General features: G+C 41.0%; 1 protein-coding gene across 1 annotated transcript in view; it reads right to left on the bottom strand.

Annotated features, from left to right (window-relative positions):
* Positions 1–547: 547 nt before the first annotated feature.
* The window catches only part of WDR91 (WD repeat domain 91), a 1,072,555-nt gene continuing 1,049,998 nt past the window's right edge, over positions 548–23,104 (bottom strand). Inside the window, exon 17 of the mRNA XM_044087550.1 lies at positions 548–841. Coding sequence (XP_043943485.1) covers positions 677–841 — 165 coding nt within the window. The 3' untranslated portion in view covers positions 548–676. The remainder of the gene's footprint in view (positions 842–23,104) is intronic.

Genomic DNA, 23,104 nt, shown 5'->3' on the forward strand with positions numbered 1-23,104 from the left:
AGATTATTTTGCTGTATGGCTTGGGGGGGGGGATCAAGGAAAGGAGAGGAAAGCACTAGTGTGGACTGACGTAGAAAGGATGCTATCAACAGATAAGGACAACAAATTATCAAATCTTTTCTGGAGCACCATTACAATGGTTAAGAAATGGGATGACCGATGCATGAACTAGTGCTATAATTAATGGACATTTGCAGTTTGGAGAAAAGAACAGAGGACATGAACATGACATGAATTCAATGTTTTACAGGGAAGAGCTGCAAAGAACAAAGTGGGAACATGTCTGACAGCTAGAAAATGGAAGACAAGTCAAAACTTTGCTTGGCCAAAAGCACTAAATGCCAAGCAAACAAAAGAATAATACACTATGTACATGAATCAAGGAGTACTAAAAGATCTAGACAACACTATCAACTACAGAAGATTATCAGGGTTATCACACAAGTATTTGATGGGGGCCATGCAGACCAGATATGCTACATGTTAACAACTTCTATCTGAAAACAGCAGCAAGTAAAATACACCCCCTTTAGATTTTGGAATGCAATTTAAAGTTGAACTTGTAAAAGTTTTTATTTTATATTCAAACACGTAATGCACAGATTTATGTTCTATTTTTTCTGTAGACCATACGGTTGTATTTCCGTAACAATATGAAAGTAGACTGATTTGCTGTTTAAGATTTCTGAGCCAACAATGTTGTTAGTCTGATTTTCCCATCCATAGAAGCTGTGAGGCATGTTCCACAATCCATGGCAGTGCACCAGTCTACGGTGACAACTGGTGCTCTGTGTCCACCCAGCGACAAGCAGCTCTCCAAGGTATTTCCATTACTTCTGACCTATAAGCAAAACAAGATTTACTGCATTTTAGCACAGCAAATGTGAACTGACAATCATCCATAATAAACTTCAATATTTACAGAAATAATGCTGTTCATAAAAACAAGTTTCACTCATCTCATCAAAAAAACTGTAAGTCAGACAATAAAGTAATAAAACTACTACAGCAATGATAGGTGATTTTCAAGACAGTGTAGAACCTTTATCAGGATTAAGGGATTTGTGAAATCTGAAGTATCTTGATTCTTGACTTTAACTGAACTCAGTCTCACAGGCAAGAAAATATTCTTAATTAAAGCAGCAGAAAAATAAACGTGATGGTTACTTGTATTATATTGATACAACTTATTGTGAAAGCAGGAACTGGTAATGTAAAGGGTAATACGAAGACAAAAACAATTGAAACTGCACTATGGTGAAGTTGGATATTGACCAAATACAAACCAAAAAACAACGAAGAACCAGCAAACGTTAAGCACTGAGGAAGGATCTTTTTGATCTGAAAGTTAATATAAAAGTGTTGTTTTTTACGGCATTTACTGGTTCTTCAATGTAAAGGGTAATGGAAGGTGAAATAAGTTATTTAGTCCAAAAAGTCCTCTCAAAGATTACCTGATATTGTGAGTCTGTGCACACAGAAATAAGTAATTATTAACCATATCAACTGCTTTTTAAAAAGACCATCTGCAATATATGAAAAATGAAAGTTACGAACTTACATAAATGACTGATCTTTGAGATCTGTGTCCATCCACTTCAAAAACCAGCACTAGGTGCTGCTCTGGCCACTAGTTACAGCAGCACATTTAAAAACTCCCTCAGTCTCTACCTCCTCCACACAAAGTCTTACAATGCTCTGTGCCTCTCTGCTTTCCAGATCTTTAAGGAAAAGTGAACACAATAACTAATGTTAAACACTAACATGCAAATAACATTCTGCTTAGAACAATAATTTGCGAGCATTCTTCCAAACATCTTTCAATGCCCCCTCCAGGCAAGGATGGGGAAAATGTGGTTGAGTATGTTGAAATGGACAGACATGGATAATTGAGCTCTACCGTTGTGGTGAGTACATAAATTTTGTATCTTACATGATCCAGTCCTTCAACGGTAAGACAGAGTTCCCAGCTCATCCCCTTTGATAGCAGAACCAAAGGTAGACCTAGACACTGCAAGCACATCTAGTTTATAGTATGTTCTAACAATATGTAGTGAAGTCTGTGTTGCATCAGCACAGATGTCATCTACTGAAACACTTCTTTGATAAAGTCCTAAGAATTAGGCACCACTCTAATCGAATAAGCTCTTTATATGGTAGGCAAGTCTACTACATTTCTCATAACAGAACATAACACATTGGGAAACCACATTCACAGCCATACCTTAAGACACTTATTATCCCAGTCTATTGGCTATATTAGAAACAAAGAGCTGATCATCTTTTCTAATGTACTTAGTTTTACCCAATCAGAAATATAACTGAGAATGGGAATCCAAATAGTGCAATAAGCACTCTCCTTGACTTGAATGTTGGGGAAAAAAGACAGGCAAATTAACTAGTTGAATTATGTTTCGCTGCATGCTTCCTGCATAAGACAGGTCAGTATACAGTGTCTTACTGTCTTTGTGGAAGATATGGTTGTCAGTTACGAAACCTCTCGACAAAAAGACAGCTACCAAAAATTTGTTTTTTTATGTTAAGAACTTTAATTTTGTACTTGAAACTGGTGGAAAGGGTGCTAAGTTTAATTTCTCCAGCATGAAATTAAAATGTCATGGTAGAATAGTTTCCTTTAAGGGGAGTCTTGTCATGAAAATACAGCTAAGAAATGCTTTACAAACTTCAAAACAAGCCAAAGCAGATCGGTTTACCCTTTCTGAAAATTAGACACTAAGTAAATACTGTAAGAGGAATAAATTAATCCCACGTATTTGTGACAAATATTTGAAACCACTAAAAAATGGAGTGGAAAAGGAATCCAATCCCTGGGAAGTTATCCATAGGGAAGCATTGTTCCTTTACTTCTATACATTAGCCTAAATCAATTCTTCTAATATTTAGACATTGTTTGATGGATAGGCAGGGCCCCTAGCCATCAATGGAACTTAAAAAGAAAAACATGAGTGAAAGTTCAGGTGTGATTTTTTCCAACAGACAAGGCCACACATCAGGGGTAAGTAACCTTACCAAAACAGTAGATGTTCTAAATAGATCACTGTTGCAGTAGCCTAAACTGTATGGGTCCTACTCCACTGCTACCAGCCAGCTTTAAAAAGTTAAAGGACATCTTCTACTCATATTAGCAGGAGCTTGAGTAGTGCTTCACACAAAGACAGACATCAAAAAGCTCACAGCGTTGTTGCCCCAAAAAGGGAGGCAGTAGCCCTGAAAGGAAAATGCTAGGAAGCGTAATACAAAAGAAACTATATACAGAAGGGTATATACATCTACACCCTGGCAATACAAATAAACAGCAGAAATCAGTGTGTCAAAGGGATATGATGTCTACTGCAACAGTGATCTATTAAAACATCTACTTTTGTCATAAGTTTACTTAACACAATTGTACTACACTCAACATTAGATCACTGTTGAAGAAGCAGATTACCACAGCTTAAAAATTAAAAAGGGAGAAGGAAATAAATTATGAATTCAAATGCCCCTGGAGAATGGTCTCAGCAACGTTAATTCTGGACCAACAAAAGGAATCCAGTTTTCAATGCTTTATAAAAGTAAGCACAGAGGACCAAGTTGTTGCCTCTAGAATATTTTGAGTCCAGTCCTTTCCAGAAAGCTAACAAAAAAAAAAAAAACAAAGCCATAGTAGGATGGGCCCTAACCCTGAATGAAATGGCTTGTTACAATGAGAATTACAAAAAGAAATAGTAATTGATAACACTCTAAAAATACTCTGCTTTGATACTGGTTGTCCTTTCCTCTTACCTTTGAAGGAGTTAAACAATTGATTAGCTTACCTGAAAGACTGAGTTTTGTCTAGGTAGTATCTGAACTGCCTGTGGACATCCATGTATGTAGAAAGTTTTCTACCTTGTTCTTGGGATCAGGAAAAAAGTATTAGTTTTCAAAGAAACCCTGTCCTTGTGGAAAATAAGGTTAGGTTGGTTTAGCACAAGACTTTGGAACAGAGATATTCTACTAACTGAAATCAAAACAATGTGTTAAACAGTTTTCCATGTTAAGAACGTCAATTCAGCTAATGAGATTGCTCGGAAGGAAAGAGAGCAAGCTTCTCAAGCACAAAGTTAAAATCCAAAGAAGAAGCAACCTGTTTTCTAGGTGAACGGATATATAATACACTTTAAAAAACTGCTTGACTTGAAAGGTGGGTAGAGATCTAAGAGCAGACTAGCAGAAATGGTTGAGAAATTATCCCTATAGAGAAGAAAGGCCAGAGGACAACAACCTGTGCAAATAATAAAGAGCTGGAAGCAGCTAGGCCTTATGAGGGTCATGGTTATATAAACGGTATGATCTAGAAAATATATTCCACTTACACATTGGTACATGATTTCCTACTACCATTTCCTGCGTGTCCTCAGAAGAAAGGTATTAATATTATATCATCCAGGCAGTCAAATGAAGAGCTTTCAGGTTAGGGTGTATCACACAACCCTTGTCTTGTGTGACTTAATCCAGTCTGTGGGGCAGCCTGTGGCAATTGTCTTTGGCCAGTTTCTAAAGAAAGAAGAACTATTGTTTCCTGGGTCAAAAAAGGGTCAACATCATAATCTTTAGCGTGACCCTTCTGGATCTTTAGCAGAACTCTGGATATAAGTGGAAAGGATGGAAAAGCACAGAGGAACATTTCTGAGCAAGGGAAAGAGAAGGCACCTGTCTTCTAGACCTGTTTGCAAGGAATCCTAGAGCAGAAATTCTTTAGTGGTCTGTTCTGAGGGAGGCAAACAGATATATATGAGATGTTCCCCACATCTGAAAAGTTTCCATTTGTGATAGTGTATCCTGGTCCTGCTTAGCTTGTCTACAACAATGTTTTGCTTTGACAGAATGTATGCAGCCTAAAGAGTAAAACTGAGCTGAGTTGCTACCTCCCAGGCTATCATAGCAAGTCTGTGTGTGTGTGGTAAAAATCTGGTTACTGTATTCTCCCCCTGTTTTGTGTACCACATGACTGCAGTTTTGTTTGTGAAAACTTGCAGAGGTCATGGCAGCCATAGATGATTTAAGGCTTTGAAGGCATTTTCTATTGTCAACATCTCTTGACATTTATGTACCAGATATTTAGCTACAAATGGGAAGACCCAGAAAGACATTTTTGCATGTTTATACTTTGGAGGAAAAAAGGTTTTTCCGAGTGCAGAAAATAAAAAAATCCAAGGAAAACAATTTTGTGAGATGACATGAGAGGAGACTTCTGCAAGTTCACTTGAAACTGTGGAGTAGAAAATTCTAACCAGTTTCTACAGTCTCTTGACAACTGGAAAAACTCTCCAAATACAAGGCAATCATCCAAATATAAAAAAAATGCGAATAACTTGGAGTTTGCAACAAGCGATTATTGGTGCCAGACAGTATAAATTCCCATGGAGCCACAGACAGTTTAAAGGGTGAGATGGAGAAAGTAAAGTTGTGCAAGTTGACCTTATATTAACAGTAGATGCTCGAATGATCACTGCTGCAGTACCCTTAGCTATACAGGTTAAATCCTGCCAAGGATATAACAGCTGTCCAGCTTCCAAAGCTTCAGGGCACCTTCTATGCACCTAAACAGTCAGGCAGTTCCAGCTGACCTGACCAAAAGACAAGTTTTGGCACAAAGCCCTTCAGAGCTTTCCAGACAGCAGATAGAGGGAGGCTGAGCCCTGAAAGGACAATGCTAGGAACAAAAAAACAATAAAAATAAAATAAATAAATAAAGGTCCACATCCTGGCATGAAAAACACAACAAAACACAAAGGAAATGGTGGAAGGGAGCGGCAACCGAAGCAGTTATCATTTGAATATTTACAAGTATAGTAGGCTTAAATCACACAACTGTACCATGTTCATCATATTGATCAATGCAGTAGCAGCCTTAGCTGTATGGGTAGATTACCTTACCCAACTACATTTGGGAGGAAGAAATTACCTTACCCAACTACTTTTGGGAGGTAGACGGAGAAGAGTTCAGGAGCCCCTGGAGAATGGTCTTAATAAATCTTGATTTGACCTAGAGAAGAAATCAAGCTTATACGCTTTGCAAAACTATGTACAGAGGACCAAGTATAAACGTCTGGAAGCCAATCCTTTCCAAAACACCATACATGAAGCCAAGGCCCTGGGAGAGTTGGCCTTGACCCTGCCTGGAAAGGTTTTTGTTATGGTGAGTATAACAAAAGGTAAAAGCCTTAGACAACCATTTGGAAATTGTTTTAACACAGGTTGGTTATCCCTTCTTCTTACCTTCAGAAGAAATTAAAACATTTATCTGAAAATTTTGAAGATTTAGTTCTGTCAAGGCAGTACCCGAGTTGTCTGTGGACATAAAAGGTATGGAGTATCCTTTTCTCACTCATTTTTAGGCTCAGGAAAAAAAATGGGGATGGATGGTTTGGCTTAAAGTAAACTCCAATACCATTTTAGGCATGAAAAGGAGGATTAGTTCTTAAATAAACTCTTTTCCCTTACTCACTACACGAGCTTGCACCTCAGACACCCTTCATGCAGAGGCCAGAGCAATCAGCAAAACTGTTTTCCATTTTAACTCAAGCCAACCAGATTAGCTGGTTCAAATAGATCAAGTGTTAGCTTCCCTAACACAAAATTAAAATCTTAACGAGGGTCCACCAGTTTTCTTGGAGGCCTCTTATGCAAATCCCTTTCAAGAACATTTTGACAAGAGACTGCATTGGAAGAGTAGGATCCATGGGCAGACATGCTGAAATGGCCAATAAATGAACCTTGATAGAGGAATAAGAAAGGCCATAAGATAGTAACAGAAGTTACTGTAAAACCAGAGAACAACTAGTCTTAAAGGGTGCTGGTTATGTTGTTGACACCAACTAGAAAACTTTGTCCACTTGTTAATATATGATTTTCTAGTGGAAGGCTTTTTTGCTTCAGTTACTACCTGCTACACAACCTCAATAAGCAGGTGCCTAAAAGGAATTAAGACTGTATCATCTGGGCAGTCAATTGAAAATGATTGCTGTTGGGGTGTATCAAACATTCCTGCTCTTGTGCGAGTAGACACAGTTTCTGAGGAAGCGTGTGGTTACTGTCCCTGGCCATTTCCAGAAGAAGGGAGAACCACTGTTGCCTGGGCTAGAAGGAAGTCACCACAATAATTTTGGGGGATTACTTCTGAATGCCGCAGTGGTACAGTGGTAGCGTTGTTACCTCACAGCAAGAGGTTCTCCCGTTGGATTCTCGGCTGGGCTTGGGAGTGCCTTCTGTGTGGAGTCTGCATGTCCTCCCAGAGGTTGGGTAGCGTTCGAAAGACATGTGTGCGTAAATGGGCATGCCTTCGTTGAAGGTTGGGCGTCGAGCTGGCACCTCAGTGTTTCGTAAAAAATCTACTGCCAATCATTAGCAGACCGGAGTTTCGCTGTGGTGACTCCTTACCGGGAAAAGCCAAAAGACAAACAACAACTGAATCTTCAGAAGCCTCCTGGATATTAGTGGAAAGGGTGGAAAAGTATACAGGAACATTCCTGTCCAAGGAAAATAAAAGGGACCTGTTTTCCAGGACTTCTTGTATGGAGTCCTGGAACAGTATCTTGCCAGTTGATTGTTCAGAGATAAGGCAAAGGGGTATACTTTAGGAACTCCCCACAGATGGATCAAATCTTTGAAGAACCCTTGCTCTAGTTTCCATTCATGAGGGTCTGCCCTGGTCCTGCTCAGCTTGTTAGACACACAGTTTTGCTCTGATGGAATGTAGGCTGCCTGCAGAGTGAGACTGTGTAGTAAAGCTACATCCCCAGTTAACATGGTTAGTCTGAAAAGGGGTTATGACCTGGTTCCCTCTTGTTTGTTATATGTACCACATGACTATGGTACTAACTTGTAACCACTTGAAACTGTTAAAATGCCAGGTTTGAAATGATTTATTGTGGTCTCATTTTTTATATCACAAAAACCTGGCATTATAACAGGGATGTGTACACTTTTTATAGCCACTGTACTCATTTTTTGGATGTTGTGTTTATGCTATAGGAAGGAAATTTTGTAGATTTAAATTTATTTTTTTAATTATTTGGAACAAAGAAATTAACTTTTAAGGTTTTTACACAGATATTCAGATATGAGAACAGATTTCTTGAAAATTACTATTGATAAGAACCTGGGGATTAATTCACTGGGGTCTACAATTTTAAGGAAACCGATTTTTTGTATCTCTTACATGTTTTTAGTAATCATTCAAGTTGGATGAAAAGAAACATAGTCAAAGGGTAATTTGTTAAATTGTCTGAGATGGTTCCAGAAGATGAAATTTTTTTACAGAAGTACAAGTTCTTAAGCAATACCTGCTTAAACTCATAGATGAACTCATTAATGAAGTTAACATAAGAGGCTGGATTGCTTTTTTCCAATTTTCAAGAAAGTACAAACAGAAAGGTTAAATAACAATGACTCTACAGAAAGAAAGGTCAAGTTTGATTAGAAAATGGGTGCCCTGTACATTGGCACCCTGATTGGACAAAGTACAACTGTGTAAAATCTTACCATAGCAGTCAATGGACTTCTTTTCACTGTTGCAGTATTCCTAACAGAAATGATCTCCTGCCAAGGATAACCCAACATTTGGCCAGTATACCAAAGCCTTAGTATTTACAGACATTGTACTTCACACGTATGCTTCCCTCACAAGGCATAAGGGCATAAAGGTGATATATGAATGCACACATTGAGAACTGAAAAAGCCCCAGGAGGAACAGAATGTCCCTAGGGACAAGGAAGAACATGTGTATCCAGAAGAAGAAAAGAAGGAAGAACCCTTCAGTCAGGAAAGCAAGAAGAATAGGTTTGAGCTGAGGGTGCAGGAGGGAGGGAGTGAATACTGCAACAGTGAAATGGACATCTACTGTTATGGTATGATATTACACAGCTGTACTATGTCATTCTATATCACTGTTGCAGTATTCCTAATAGAAGGGAGAGTACAAAAGCTCAAGAGGAAACCTGGGAGGAAGAAGTCCCTGAACTGCCCTCTAGAAACCCTATGCAGGATATCCCTAGAAAAGCCAGCTGTAGCTCTGGAGATAACTGACTTGTAATGCCTAGTGAAGGTATGGACAGAGGACCAAGTACCGGATTCAAGGATGGAATTGGTATCCAGTCCCTTGAAAAAAATTGTCACAGGAAGCAACAACTTTGGAAGAATGAGCCTTAACTAAAGAAGAAAGGTATTTACCATGAAAAGAATAGCAAAAAAGTGGCCTTAGAAATCCAGGATGAAATGGTTTGCTTAGAAACAGCCAAAGACCCGTGATGAAAGGAAACAAAATGCAACTTAGACTTACAAAAATCCTTAGTTTTATCCAAATAATATCCGAGTTCTCTATGCAAATATAAGGTGTGAAGAACTTTCTCACTGGCAGACTGCAGAGAAGACAAAAAAGGAAGGAGATTAATAGACTGATTAAGAGATAACTCACTTACCACCTTGGGCATAAAAGAAGGCTTAGTAGGAAGAGACAACCTGTTCCTGTGAAAAACTGAAAAGGGAAGACCAGCCATGAGAGCCTGAAGCTCAGACACATTATTAGTTGAAGTGAGGGCTACAAGAAGAACAGTCTTCCAAGAACAATGTTGTAAGGAAGCTGAAGCAGCAGACTCAAAAGTAGCCTGAGTCAATTTTTCAAGAACAAAAGTGAGGTCCCACAAAGGCAGAATTGGCTTCCTGGGAGGCCTGACATGAAGGATACCTTTAAGAAACTGTTTGACTGCAAACCTAGAGGCCAGAGGAGGGCAGACAAGCAGAAACTGCAGACAGGTGAGCTTTAACTGAATAATATGCTAACCCAGCATGGAGCAGATCACACAAACATGACAGAACCGTAGGAACCTGCACAGACAAGGGAGCCTGGTTGCAAGAGAGGCACCAGAGAGAAAATATTTTCCATTTGAACAAATATGATTTCCTTGTAGTGGGTTTCCTGGTCTCCTGTAGGACCTGAAGCACTTCCTCAGAAAAGAGGTCTCTAAAAGGGATCAAAACCCTATCATCCACAGCATCGGTTGAAGAGTGGACAAGTGAGGATGTGTGTGAAGGTCCACCTGATGAGGTAACTTGTGATTGCCCCTGGCCAAGTGAGAAAGAAGGGGGAACCAATGCTGTCTGGGCCAAACGGGGGTTATCAGCAAAATTTTAGTGGAGTCTTGCCTGATCTTGTGCAAGACCTTTGGAAAATACAGAAAAAAAGAAATGGCTGCTGAAAAAATCCACAGAAGGGACTTATTCCACCAAGGAATTTATTAGACTCGACAAAAACAATGTAGTTAGTGCTTTCGTCTTATTTCAATGCACTGGCTCAGGATGAATTAGGGAATAAAAAGCATGAAGAGCTAGAAGCAGGGGCTTCATCTCCTTTATGCGGATGTGGACTGACCTCTGATACAGAGGGCCTAAGACCCTCAACCTTGAGACAGCCAAAGGAGGCTTCCCATCCCCTGTCCGACGTATCTGTAAGGAGCTCTTGACTCGGTTCTGTAAGGTGGAAAGACAGCCCTGGGTTGAGAATGAGTTGATGAATCCGCTACTGAAGCTCAAGCATCAGACAAGGGGGACTAGGAAGTGTAGGTGTGGCAATGTTGAGGTCACGTCACACTGACTTGAGGTACCACTGTACCTTTCTCATACAAACCCCGGCCAAAGGAAGCATAGGAATGGTAGAAGCCATGAACCCTAAGAGCCCTGAGAAAGTCCCTGGCCATGACCGACTCCAGAGGAAGAAGTGACTGGAAAAAAAAAACAAGATAGAAGGCCTTGGGGGCAGGCATGAATGTCAGTATGGGGATGATCTGGATCCTGCTACCAAGGAAAACATGATCCTGGGAAGGGATCAGAGCTGATTTTTGAAAGTTTATGCTGAACTCCAGACTCTTACAGGAAAATAGTAAACTGAAGATCTTGAAGCAGAGCCTCAGGGGTTAGAAAACTTGAATAAACAGATCGTCCAGATAAGGAAAGATCTGAACTCCTGTCAGCCCGCAAAAGGCAATAACAGGAGTGATGCATTTCTTGAATACCTTTGGGGTAATAGAGAGGCCAAAGTGTAAAGCAGAGAACTGCAAATGCTAGGAGATAGATGGGGATATCAAGGTAGGCATCCTTGAGATCCAGAGAGACCTGAAAGGCCTGAGGAAGAAGATGAGGAGGAAAAAAGGTTTGAAGAAACATCACCCAAAAGGAAGCAATCTTGAAAAATGATGTTTGTGGATGACATTGTAATCTGTAGTGACAGTAGGGAACAGAATGGAGAGACCCTGGAGAGGTGAAGATATGTTCTCTTGAGAAGTGGAATGAAGGTCAGCAGGGCTAAGAATATGTGTGTGTGTGAAAGCGAGAGAGGACAGAGGAATGATGAGGAATCAGGTAGTAGAGCTGGCGAAGGTGGGTTTAAGTACTTGGGATCAACAGTTCAGAGAAATGGTGAAGAGAGGTGAAGAAGAGACTGCATGCAGGGTGGATTGGTTGGAAGAGAGTGACAGGAGTGATTTGTGACAGATGGGTACCAGTAAGAGTGAAAGGGAAGGTCTACAAGATGGTAGTGAGACCAGCTATGTTATGTGGGTTGGAGACAGTGGCACTGATGAAAAGAAAGGAGTCAGAGCTGGAGGTGGCAGAGTTAAAGATGTTAGGATTTACACTGGGTGTGGCAAGAATGGACAGGATTAGAAATGGGTATATTAGAGGGTCAAGCTCAGGCTGGACAGTTTGGAGACAAAGCCAGGGAGGTGAGATTGCGTTGGTTTGGACATGTGCTGAGGAGGGATGCTGGGTATACTGGAGGAAGGATGCCAAGGATGGAGCTGCCAGGTAAGAGGAAAAGAGGAAGGCCTAAGATGAAGTTTATGGATGTGGTGAGAGAGGACATGCAAGTGGTTGGTGTGACAAAGCAAGATGCAGAGGACAGGAAGAAATGGAAACAGATGATCCGCTGTAGTGACCCCTAATAGGAGCAGCTGAAAGAAAAAGAAACAGCAATCCCAGTTAAAGAATTCCATCACATGAGTAACAGTGTCCCCAAAAGAAGAGTCATCTAAAGGAAATCTGGACTAAGAGAACCCTCCTCCTCTGAAGCAAAATCCAAGGGGGGAGGAATTTGGGAAGAGTAGGCTAAAGACTCTATCACAAAATCTTGATCTTCATCAGAAGAACCCAGTTCCCAAGGTCTTTTAAGAGGAGTAGAAGACCAGGGAGGAGTAGACACAAACACCTCTTGAGGAAGCTTTAAAGCCATCAAAGCATTAAACAACCTCCTGAGTAAAATTCTGCCATTCATGTTGGTGATCTTTCGCTGTAAGGGAAATATGCCTGTTTTTCTCTTTCTTTTTCTGTGGGACGTCTGCATGAAAACACCCCAGGGGGATTAGACCCTTGGTGGCACTCAATAAGAGTAGTAGGGATCTCCTTCCTCATTAAAATCTGCAGAATCTCCCTCAGTCCCTTGGATATAATCAGCTGAGGGTACATCTCAATGTCTAAAGCAGACGTCTGTAAACCTTCGTGGACATGTGAGATGCTGAATCCATGCCGGCCTCTGACAGGGTTGTGGCAGAGGAATCTGAAGCATCCACTTGATGATCTTCTGGACGTCACCAGCTTTGAGAGTCATCGGGAGGGACTGGACAGCAGCTGTATCAGACCGAAGCATCTTGACCTTTTTCTTGGCAAACAGCGGACTCTCTGGATGAAAAGACTCCGTGACAGTACCTGCAGCCAACAGCTTTTGATACTGGTTTTCAAGGTAAATAGATACAGAGGATACACAACTACGTAGGGTCTTGGGGACAAACATTTGGCAGATAGAACACTGCGTATGGCTGTGGGAAACACCCAAACAAAAGAAACACTGGTCGTGATGATCTTTATGGAAAATCTGCCTCCCACAATGACATTTTCCCTATGTGGATGACATGAAACTACTCAACACTAAATAAAAAGAAGATAAAGAGAAACCACAATCGCTCTTTCTCCATTCTTGCCCTTTAAATTCTCTGTCAACAATATCACTCCATCTTCTTTTCAGGGTTGCCTTTTTTTTACCCATTTGTTCAATATTAATGCTTTATTGAGACTACTTACTGCCCTCCTGTTACGAGCCTCTTTCATCCTGCCTTCTATGAGTGAGGTAATTAGTTCTAGCTTTGCTAAATTCCTACATTACACTTCAGTCTCACGTTTCCTCAGAATTCGCACGAGTCCCCTGAATTTCATACTGCCAAACCTATCCAACTAGTAACAGTCAGATAAGTTCTACCCAGTCCATTTTCCTATCCCCTTGTCTAAGCTAGCCCCAAAAGTATATTTTCTTTCATGCTCCCATCATCTGTTAGATAATTTCCAAATTGTGCAGCCTTTATTTTTCACTTTGTGAAACTGTAAACAACTTTTATTTTTATTCTCATTTCTTTCTGTTGCAACCCAGATATTAATTCTTCTCAGAACATCTCTATTACTGCTATGATTCAACATAATTTGTTTCCAAATGACATTATACTGGGGTTCTGCAAAAGTAAATCACTTGAAATGCACAGCATTGAAGAACTCCTGCAAATTACTGCCAGTCCACCATCTTTCAAAGGCAGCAACATATGCTGGTCCTTTACTTTCTGCCCATTATCTCCCCATATGACTTCTGGATCTCCTTTTGCAAAATCACCTAATATCCTTCCTCTTGGTCTTCAAAAAAGGCCCGAGTTGAACAGAGTATCAGGCAACCACAATTATGCAATGACCCCCCATTAATATTCCAAAACGTGCATGCTGATTGGTCAGCGTGCCCGTTGTAAATCAGACTTATACTAATGGAAAAAGGTCCGGTCTCTCGGACTTTTTCCATTAGTATAAGTTTTTTTTTATTATTTATTTAATTTTTTTTTGTGTTACACAGCAATGGAGAAAGTACAGTTGTGTACACTTACCATAAATGTAGATGTTCGTGTGTCTTCACTGTTGCAGTCATGACTGTAGGGTTCTCCCCTGCCGGCAGGCAGTCCTCGGTCGGCCAGAATCCCAAAGTCTTGGTCCGGCATCGGCTATTCAGCCATGCTCCCTGATGTCAGAGCGCCAGGAGTACAAAGCGGACAGCCGACGCCATGTTCTCCAGTTTTTCTTGCCCCAGATGTCAGAAGTTCCAAAATGAGAAAGGTCCCATACCCTTTGCAAATACATCTCAGAAGAAGGGTGAAAAAAAGGAACCACACAAAAGAAAAAATAAGAGGGGACAGGAGGGAGGGAAACCCAGACTGCAACAGTGAAGACACTCGAACATCTACATTTATGGTAAGTGTACACAACTGTACTATGTTCATCATGTTTCACTGTTGCAGTCATGACTGTAGGGTAGAATCCCAAAGCAGAGTGAAAGGGAGGTGGTCATAAAGTAGAGGGGGCGGCTATAAGGCCCTGCAAGACTGCAGAAGCAAAGCCTGCCCTAGACTTAGAGTAGAGAGGTAGATTGTAGTGCTTGGAAAAAGTATGCACTGAACTCCAAGTTGCAGCTTCCAAAATGTCTTTGGTAGGAACTCCCCTGAGGAAGGCAGCTGAAGTGGCAGCAGCTCTGGTAGAGTGAGTCCTTATATTCCCTGGGATTTGCTTTCCATGGTGTGAATAGCAAAATCTGGTTCCATGAGCAATCCATTTAGAAATGGTCCATTTTGAAATGGCTTTACCTTGGGAACTTGAAGCACAAGAAACAAACAATTGCTCTGATTTCCTGATGTCCTTGGTTCTGTCCAGGTAAAAACGTAGTTGTCTGTGTACGTCCAAGGAATGTAAGATCCTTTCCCCTTTATTTTGAGAAGTGGGGAAAAAAGTTGGCAAGTGAATAGTTTGATTTAAAGCCACTTTGGAAACCACCTTAGGCATGAAAGTAGGATTAGTCCTTAAAGACACCCTGTCTTGATGAAAAATAATATAAGGTTCTACAGCCGTAAGAGCTTGCAACTCTGAAACTCTCCTGGCAGAGGTCAGAGCTAACAGGACGGCTGTTTTCCAAGATAAAAACTTGATGTCAGATGTGGCAGCAGGCTCAAAAGGAGGTAAGGTGGCTTTTCCAAAACATAGTTGAGATCCCAAGCAGGAATGGAGGAGATCTAGGGGGCCTTAAGTTCTTAGCTCCTCTGAGAAAATGTCTCATGAGCTGGTGGGAAAAAAATGGAGGTTCTGTATTACAATGAGCAGAAATAGCAGAGGCATAAATCTTTATGGGAGAGAAAGAGAGACCCTTATGTAAGAGGTCTGTCAGGAAAAGTAAAATCTGAGGAATGTTAGGAATAAGAGGATCAGAATCCTGAGCCTGCATCCAAGAACAAAATCTTTTCCATTTTCCTGCATAAGATTTTCTAGTGCTAGGACGTCTGGCTTCTAAAATGACATCCATAACCTGCTTGGGTAGGAGAGAATGATTCAAAGACCCTGGATTAACCAGGCAGCCAGGCTGAGAGTTTTGACATGGGAGTGTAGAACCTGACCCTGGTGTTGGGACAGAAGGTTCGGAGTCTGTGGTAAAACCCAAGGGGGCTCCAGACAAAGGTTTTTCAGAGTTGGGTACCAAAACTGGCGAGGCCAATTTGGGGCCAGCAAGATTATCATCTTGGGCTTGTCCTGTTTGATCTTTAATAATACTCGTGGAAGAAGAGGAAGAGGCGGAAAGGCATATCCCGAGAGGTTTCTCCAACTGAATGATAGTGCATCCACTTTCCAAGCTTGTTCATGGAAAGTCCTGGTGCAAAAAATCTGTAGTTGATGATTGAGGTGGGATGCAAAGAGGTCTATGTGAGGACATCCCCAGACTGCAGTAATCATCTTGAATATTTCGGTGTCCAGCATCCATTCATGTGGGTCCGAAAGGTTTCTGCTCAGACTGTCTCTGCCAGGAAGTTTCGCTTCCCTGGTAGAAACTGTGCTTGAAGGTCCAGATTGCAAGCTAGAGCTGTGTTCCAAATATCCATGGCTAGTCTGCAAAGGGGATAGGAATGATATCCTCCTTGCTTGTTTATGTACCACATAACTGTGGTGTTGTCTGTCCGTATCAGTAGTTGTCCTGGTTGTAGAAGATTCCTGAAGGCCAACAGAGCCTTCTGAATGGCTAACATTTCCTTTAAATTGATATGCAGGTACTTCTGATCCTTTGTCCAAAGGCCCTGCAGACAGTTGCCCTGAAAATGGGCTCCCCATGCATAATCTGAGGCGTCCGTGGTCAGTATATGAGTGGCAGGAGGCAGACAGAAGGGTTTTCCTTTGTTTATAGAGTACATGCCTTGGACCACCAAAGGAATTCCTTTTGAAGACAAGGCAGGACGGAGATCAGTATGTCTAAACTGTGGCAATGCTGAGACCATACACTTTTTAGGTACCACTGTATTTTCCTCATATGTAGTCTTGCATATGGTACGAGAAGGATACAGGAGGCCATGTAACCCAAAGCCTGCAGGAATCTCCTTGCAGATAGCTGAGTTAAAGTTGCAAAGGTTTTGAAAGTTGAGGCCAGCTGTAATTGTTTTTCGTATGTCAGAAATGCCATCTGGGTTGTTGTGCTTAGAGAAGCGCCCAGAAAAATTATCTGTTGTGAGGGTGTCAAATTTGACTTTTTTATGTTTACAGTGAATCCCAGGAACTTGAGAAGATTCTGAACAAACTCTAGATGCTGGAGTAAGACATCCTTGCTGTCTGCCTGAATAAGACAGTCGTCCAGATAAGGGTAAATTTGAATTCCCTTGAGTCTGCAATAAGCTACTACTGGAGCCAGGCATTTGGTAAAGACCCTGGGCGCAGTAGACAATCCAAAGGGCAGCGCAGAGAATTGATAGTGCCTCGATCTGGCCTTGAACCCGAGGTATTTTCTGTGTTCCTGCCTGATGGGAATGTGTAAATATGCCTCCTTTAAATCCAAAGTCACCATCCATGCATTTTTGGTCAGCATTGGAAGTAGCTGCTGTAGAGTAAGCATCTTGAATTTTGGTATCTCCAGAAACGTGTTCAAGACTGACAGATCCATAATGGGTCTCCATGAATTTTGCTTCCTGGGGACTAGAAAGAGCCTTGAGTAAAAACCTTGTCCCATTTCTGAAAGTGGAACTAGTTCTATGGCCTTCATAGCCAAGAGAGCTTCCACCTGGTTTAAGGCCTCTGACCATTAATGTTCTGGAAGATCTGGCCATCCGCTTGGCCTTGGTAGGGTATGAGAATGGAATTTGTAACCTCTTGAAACTACATCCAGAACCCATTTGTCTTGGGTTATATGAGTCCAATTTAAGTGAAAAAGAGAAAGTTTTCCTCCAAGAGGGGCTTCCAGGCAAGAAGTTCCTGCAGCCCAACAGAGGGAGTCATTGAGTCTGTTTCCTATGAGTTTGCGACCTGTCCTCTCCTCCCCTAGGGGTGGAAGCAGTCCACTGTCTTGGTCTATAAGAGGCTTGCGTTTGAGGCCTTCCCCGGGAGCGTCTGTATCTACCCCTCTGAGGCCTGTCTGAATTGGGAAAGGACCAATTTTTTGTAGGCCAATTCCTACTAAATCTGGGTGGCTGTACTTGTAAGAAATCTTTAACTGTTTGCATGGATTTTGCCTTGTCCTCCAACTTTTTAATCACCTCTTCAGCTTTAGATCCAAACAAAACATTATGCTGAACAGGAGCATCCAATAATTTAGCTTTTACTTGATCTGGCAAATTTTGTTCCTTTAACCAAGCATGCCTTCTAATTACTGTGCCAGAGGCAGCAGCCCTACAAGAAGCCTCCAAGGCATCAAATCTACAGTGTAAACCATGCTTCCCAACTTGTTCAGTGGCATGCATTAAGTCATGTAACTCCTTATCATCTACACAGGCGGAAATGGAAGTTAGCTTCTGTTTTAGAACAGACAGGAGAAATTGCTGGTATTTCAGCATATGAAACTGACAGTTTAAAGCCCTAATAGATAAAGTAGCAAAAGTGTACACTTTTTTGCCCCATCTTTCTAAAGATCTGGAATCCTTCTCAGTGGGAATGTGGTTTTTAGCAGAAGCGGCCTTTACGCCCTTAGGACCCTGAGAAATGGTTTCAGGGTCAGCAGTAGGGTTCTTGTATAAAAACTGGTGGGAATCAGGAACCCTATAGTATCTGTCTGGCTTAACAGGAGCTGGAGGAAAAGAATCGGGAGTTAAGTTAGCCTCCAAAAAAGCATCATCCACAATATCTAAAATAGGAGGAATAGCCAAGGATCTATGTTGGGGAAGAAGAAGAAAATCCCTTAGTCTTTTCTTAGATTCTGAATACTCCTGTCCTTCCCAGTGGAAATGTTCCCTCATTTCATGCAAAGTTTCCCCAAAAGAGAAATCCTCAGGGAGAGAAGCTGAAGGAATGGATTCCTCAGCATCAGAATCCTCATAAGGAGGGAAAGAATATTCCTGGTCAGAAGATGAAACTGAAGAAACAGAAGCCTGATCAGAGGAGTCATAATAAACCTCCTGCCTTGGCCTTTTATCTGGAGGGGGATGTGAACCCCTAATCATAGTAAGTAAGTCCTCCGTCATCTTAAGTACCTGTTTCTGAGGCTTGGGAGCCGGATCAGAAGAGGCCTGGGCTGCAGTCTTTGATTTGGAAGTTGTCTTTGCTTTTGGCTTTGCCTTTATTAGAAGCTGAGTAGGCCTGAAAACCCCTTCGGAAGCCGGTACCTGCACAGCGGCTCCAGACCCATCCGAAGGAGCATTGTCCGAAGGTCCTGCAACAGAAATATTCAAAGGCCTAGTTGGCTCCTCGTGGGAGTCCATTTCGGCTATTGGTTCCGAAATGGCCGATGACAGGGGCTGCAAAAGCACCTCACTGACGATGGCCGAACCTGAAGCTGGCTCTGCTTGTGCGATATCATCTGATTTGGACCTCGGAGGCCTGTCTTTGTCCTTGCGTTGTTTGTGAACTCTGGCAGCCGGAACCGTATCCGACAACATTTTGTAATTAAAACGCCTACCGAAGTAATGAAATGCAAAATCGTACCTTCGTTTAATAGTACGTTGATTGAATCTAGCACAAAACCGACAACTAGCTACGTTGTGGTCAGGGCCTAAGCAAGGAATACAGTAAGAATGAAAATCCTTATGAGGTATTTGCTTCCCACATGAAATACAATTATTAACTTTTTCTGACATCGGACTGGAGCAAGAAAAAAGTTTCCCCAACGGGGTACTTAGCTTTGAGTAGGAGAAAAAAGTCTTCGGACTGAAGTTTGTTTAGAAAAAATTGTCAGGAGTCATCCAAACCGGCATTTGCGAACTGCTATCACCGCACGGCAAGAAACACTGGAGAACATGGCGTCGGCTGTCAGCTTTGTACTCCTGGCGCTCTGACGTCAGGGAGCATGGCTGAACAGCCGACGCCGGACCCAGACTTTGGGATTCTGGCTGACTGAGGACTGCCTGCCGGCAGGGGAGAACCCTACAGTCATGACTGCAACAGTGAAACACGATGAACATCGGAAGAGTTCTGTTGCTGTAATCTCGCTACGTTAAATGGGTTTAACATAGCGAAATAGCTTAAAAAATGCAACAGAGATCTTCCTTTCTCCATTGCTTTTTTTAAAGCTACCTCGCTATGTTAAACTCTTTTAACATAGCGAGACACCTTTTAAAAAGCAACTGAGATATTCCTTTCTCCATTGCTTCCACACACAGCTCTGATGTACTGTGTAAGCATACGCATGCGCAGTACATCAGAACTGCCGCAGAATACCAGACAGCTGCGGAAGGGTAGCACGGAGGCATTATATAATGCCATTATTTAAGAAAAGTAAGTATTTTATTTCTTAAATAATGTCATTGTATAATAGCAATAACCCACTTCTGGGTGTGGGTAATGCTCGATTTACCCACGGTTGTCTTTGTTTGGCCACTCGGGCTTCACCCTCGTGACCAAACCACACCAAATCCAGCATTACCCACACCCAGGCGTGGGTTATTGCTTAAACATTTTATAGCTTGTATCCTTTGATCTGTGTCACATGATCTTCATTTCTTCAACTAGTTACATTTTTTTCCCTTTTAACTCATCCCAGGTTTGGGTAGAAGATTGTGCAGTGTCTTTCGAGAGCCATATTCATAAATATTTAAGCCTATAGTGGCCCCACAAAGGAATTCCTGAATCATATTAACTTGTGTGTGCATAATTCATGGATAGCACTTCAATTTTTTTTTTTCATTGATCGTGTACCCACAGGTTCATACCAACTTTTTAAAGATTTAGTTTAGTTTACAGAGGTCATCTTTAGGATAGGTTATGTAATTTGTAATACAATATCATATTATATACCAGTTACACACATACTTTATTCTCAAATAAGTTAATCATAAACAGATTAAAATTGAGTATTATTTTATGTACATTAGAGCAGTGCTAAAACAGTTTTTATTTAGACAGTGCTTTTAGTTTCAAGAGGTAGGTAATAGAATTATGTTCATTTAGACCCGGCCAACTGTTTGCATTTAAATATAACTGCCAGTACAGCTTCCAAAATTATAAACTTAAATCCATGCTCAGGATAACTGTAAATATGTTTATAAAGTGTGTTCATGGTTTTTCCTTTTTTGATCTCATACATGCTCCTTCAGTGTATGCTCCATTTTTCTAATATAAAAACCTGGGCGTGATTGACAAAGTGCTGCATATATTACCCCCTTAGCTGAACAATTACATTTCCTCTGTACACAACATTTCCACCCTTTATCTCACACTGATCACATGTTTTTATGTATTTACAAAAATTACAATGTCCACATTTTTGCATTATTTGGTTCCTGCAAATGCTGCTATGATTTTGTGTCTGCCTTTCTAATATATTCTTTAAACTAAACTAATGCCCTTCCTATATACTACCATAGGTTACCATTTTTTATTCATTGCTACATCATCTTTTACTATTAGCAAATTCTTTTCCAAAACCCATTTAATAACATTACTTTCTAGATTAAATGTGGTGATAATGTGGTGATGATACTAACGATCACAGATCTAAAATTACCCTCAGAAATAAAGCCTGGACCTTATGGCACTCCACAAAATATCCCCAAGACCAAATTAGCTACCGGCAGCTAAGAAACAAAACCAAAAAATCTGTCTTACTTGATAAAAAAAAATTACTACTGCCGTTTACAACAGATAAATCATAATAATCCCCATAAATTCTGGGCAAGTATAAATAAATTAATGCACCAAGGCCAGTCCTCCACCCCATCCCCTGTAGCCACCACTGGTAAATCACCTGAGGATGTCGCAAACATCTTCAACTTCTTTTTTACCGAGACTATCCAATCCCTAGCTAGTCAACTACCTTCTAGCTCTCCCAGTGTAAACCACCTCACTCATAATACCCAATTTTCTTTTAGATTCCAACCAGTTGCCACTTCATATATTCAAGCTCTACTCAAAAAATTAAAACCTACTACCTTGTCAGCTGATCGCCTCCCCGCTGAGTATCTGCAAAAACGCTGCTAATGCTATAGCATACCCTATTTCCATTCTTGTTAATCGCACCATAGCAGAAGCCACTATCCCCTCCATCTGGAAGATATCCTATGTGATACCACTCCATAAAGGTGGAAGTTACACTGATCTAATTTTCGACCAATAGCCATACAGTCACCTCTTGCCAAAATTATGGAAAAATGTATCCACAGGCAGCTAATGGAACATCTTATCCAAAACAACTTACCGGCCAACTCCCAGCATGGTTTCAGGCCTCATCATTGCACCACCTCAGCTATCCTTGCCTTCTCTAATACCATAAACCACAACTGTAATAATAACAAATTATCCTCAGCCCTCTTCTTAGACCTTTACAAGGCGTTTGATATGGTCAATCACCAGCTACTAATCCAGACCCTAAAAACTACCTACTTAGAATAGACTGCTATGGCAGAATAAACTATCTACCCTTCTATCTAATACCCTAGGAGTTCCCCAGGGATCCATAGTGGGACCTCTTTTGTTTTCTACATTTATTAATGATCTCTAAACTTCATCTCAAATGCAACTTGCATTCAATATGTAGACGACTCTACTCTGATTTTTTTCAGCTTCCTCTCAGTCAGATCTGTGTACAGAATCACTGTTAACTTTTAACACAATGGAAAAATGGCTGTGATCGTTGTCTGATCTTAAATCCTAAAAAAACAAAATTGCTACTTTTCTCCCCCACCAACAGGTCTAACCCACTCATTTTCTATATACTCTAATAACAGCACTACAATATCTCCAGACCCCCATACAAAACTATTAGGAGTCACTATAGACAATAACCTTAAATTTGATATACACATTAACAATACTATCAAAATCATTAACAAAAATCTAGGGTCACTTTACAAGATCATGCCTTTCCTTACCCAACCTGCTCGAACTGCCACTGCCCACTCCTACTTACTCGCGACCTTACTCTATGCTTCCTCTCTATTGACTAACCTAGGTAAAACTGAACTCAGTAAATTATCATCTTGCTTTTATACGATGACCCCCCATTAATATTCAAAAACGTGCACGCTGATTGGTCAGCGTGCAAGTTGCAAATCAGAGTTATAGTAATGGAAAAAGGTCCGGTCGCCCGGACTTTTTCCATTACTATAACTCTTAACAACGGAGAACAAGATCTCCGTTGCTTCACATCTGCTATGTTAAGCGAGTTTAACATAGCGAGAACTTTAAAAAGCAACGGAGATTCTCCGTTGCTTTTTTTAAAGCTGTCTCGCTATGTTAAACTCCTTTAACATAGCGAGACAGTTTGTAAAAAGCAAAGCAAAGTACAGTTGTGTACACTTACCATAAATGTAGATGTTCGAGTGTATTCACTATTGCAGTCATTACAATTGGGTTATCCTGCTGGCAGGCTACCCTCAGTCGGCCTGAATTCCAAAGTCTAGGCCCGGCGTCAGTGCGCCAGGGGTATAAAAGATGCAGCCGACGCCATTTTCTTCAGTTTTTCTTGCCCCAGATGTCAGGTGCCTCCAAAAGGGTAGGCTAAAAATATGTCAATAAAACATGCATGCACCAAAATATATATTTTGCCTTCATCTACAAGCAAACACCACAGAGGTTGTATAGAATAGAGAAGTA

This window comes from Protopterus annectens, chromosome 11.part0 (genome assembly GCF_019279795.1).
Source record: "Protopterus annectens isolate FY-2018-M chromosome 11.part0, PAN1.0, whole genome shotgun sequence".
In the NCBI taxonomy this organism is placed as follows: Eukaryota; Metazoa; Chordata; order Ceratodontiformes; family Protopteridae; genus Protopterus; species Protopterus annectens.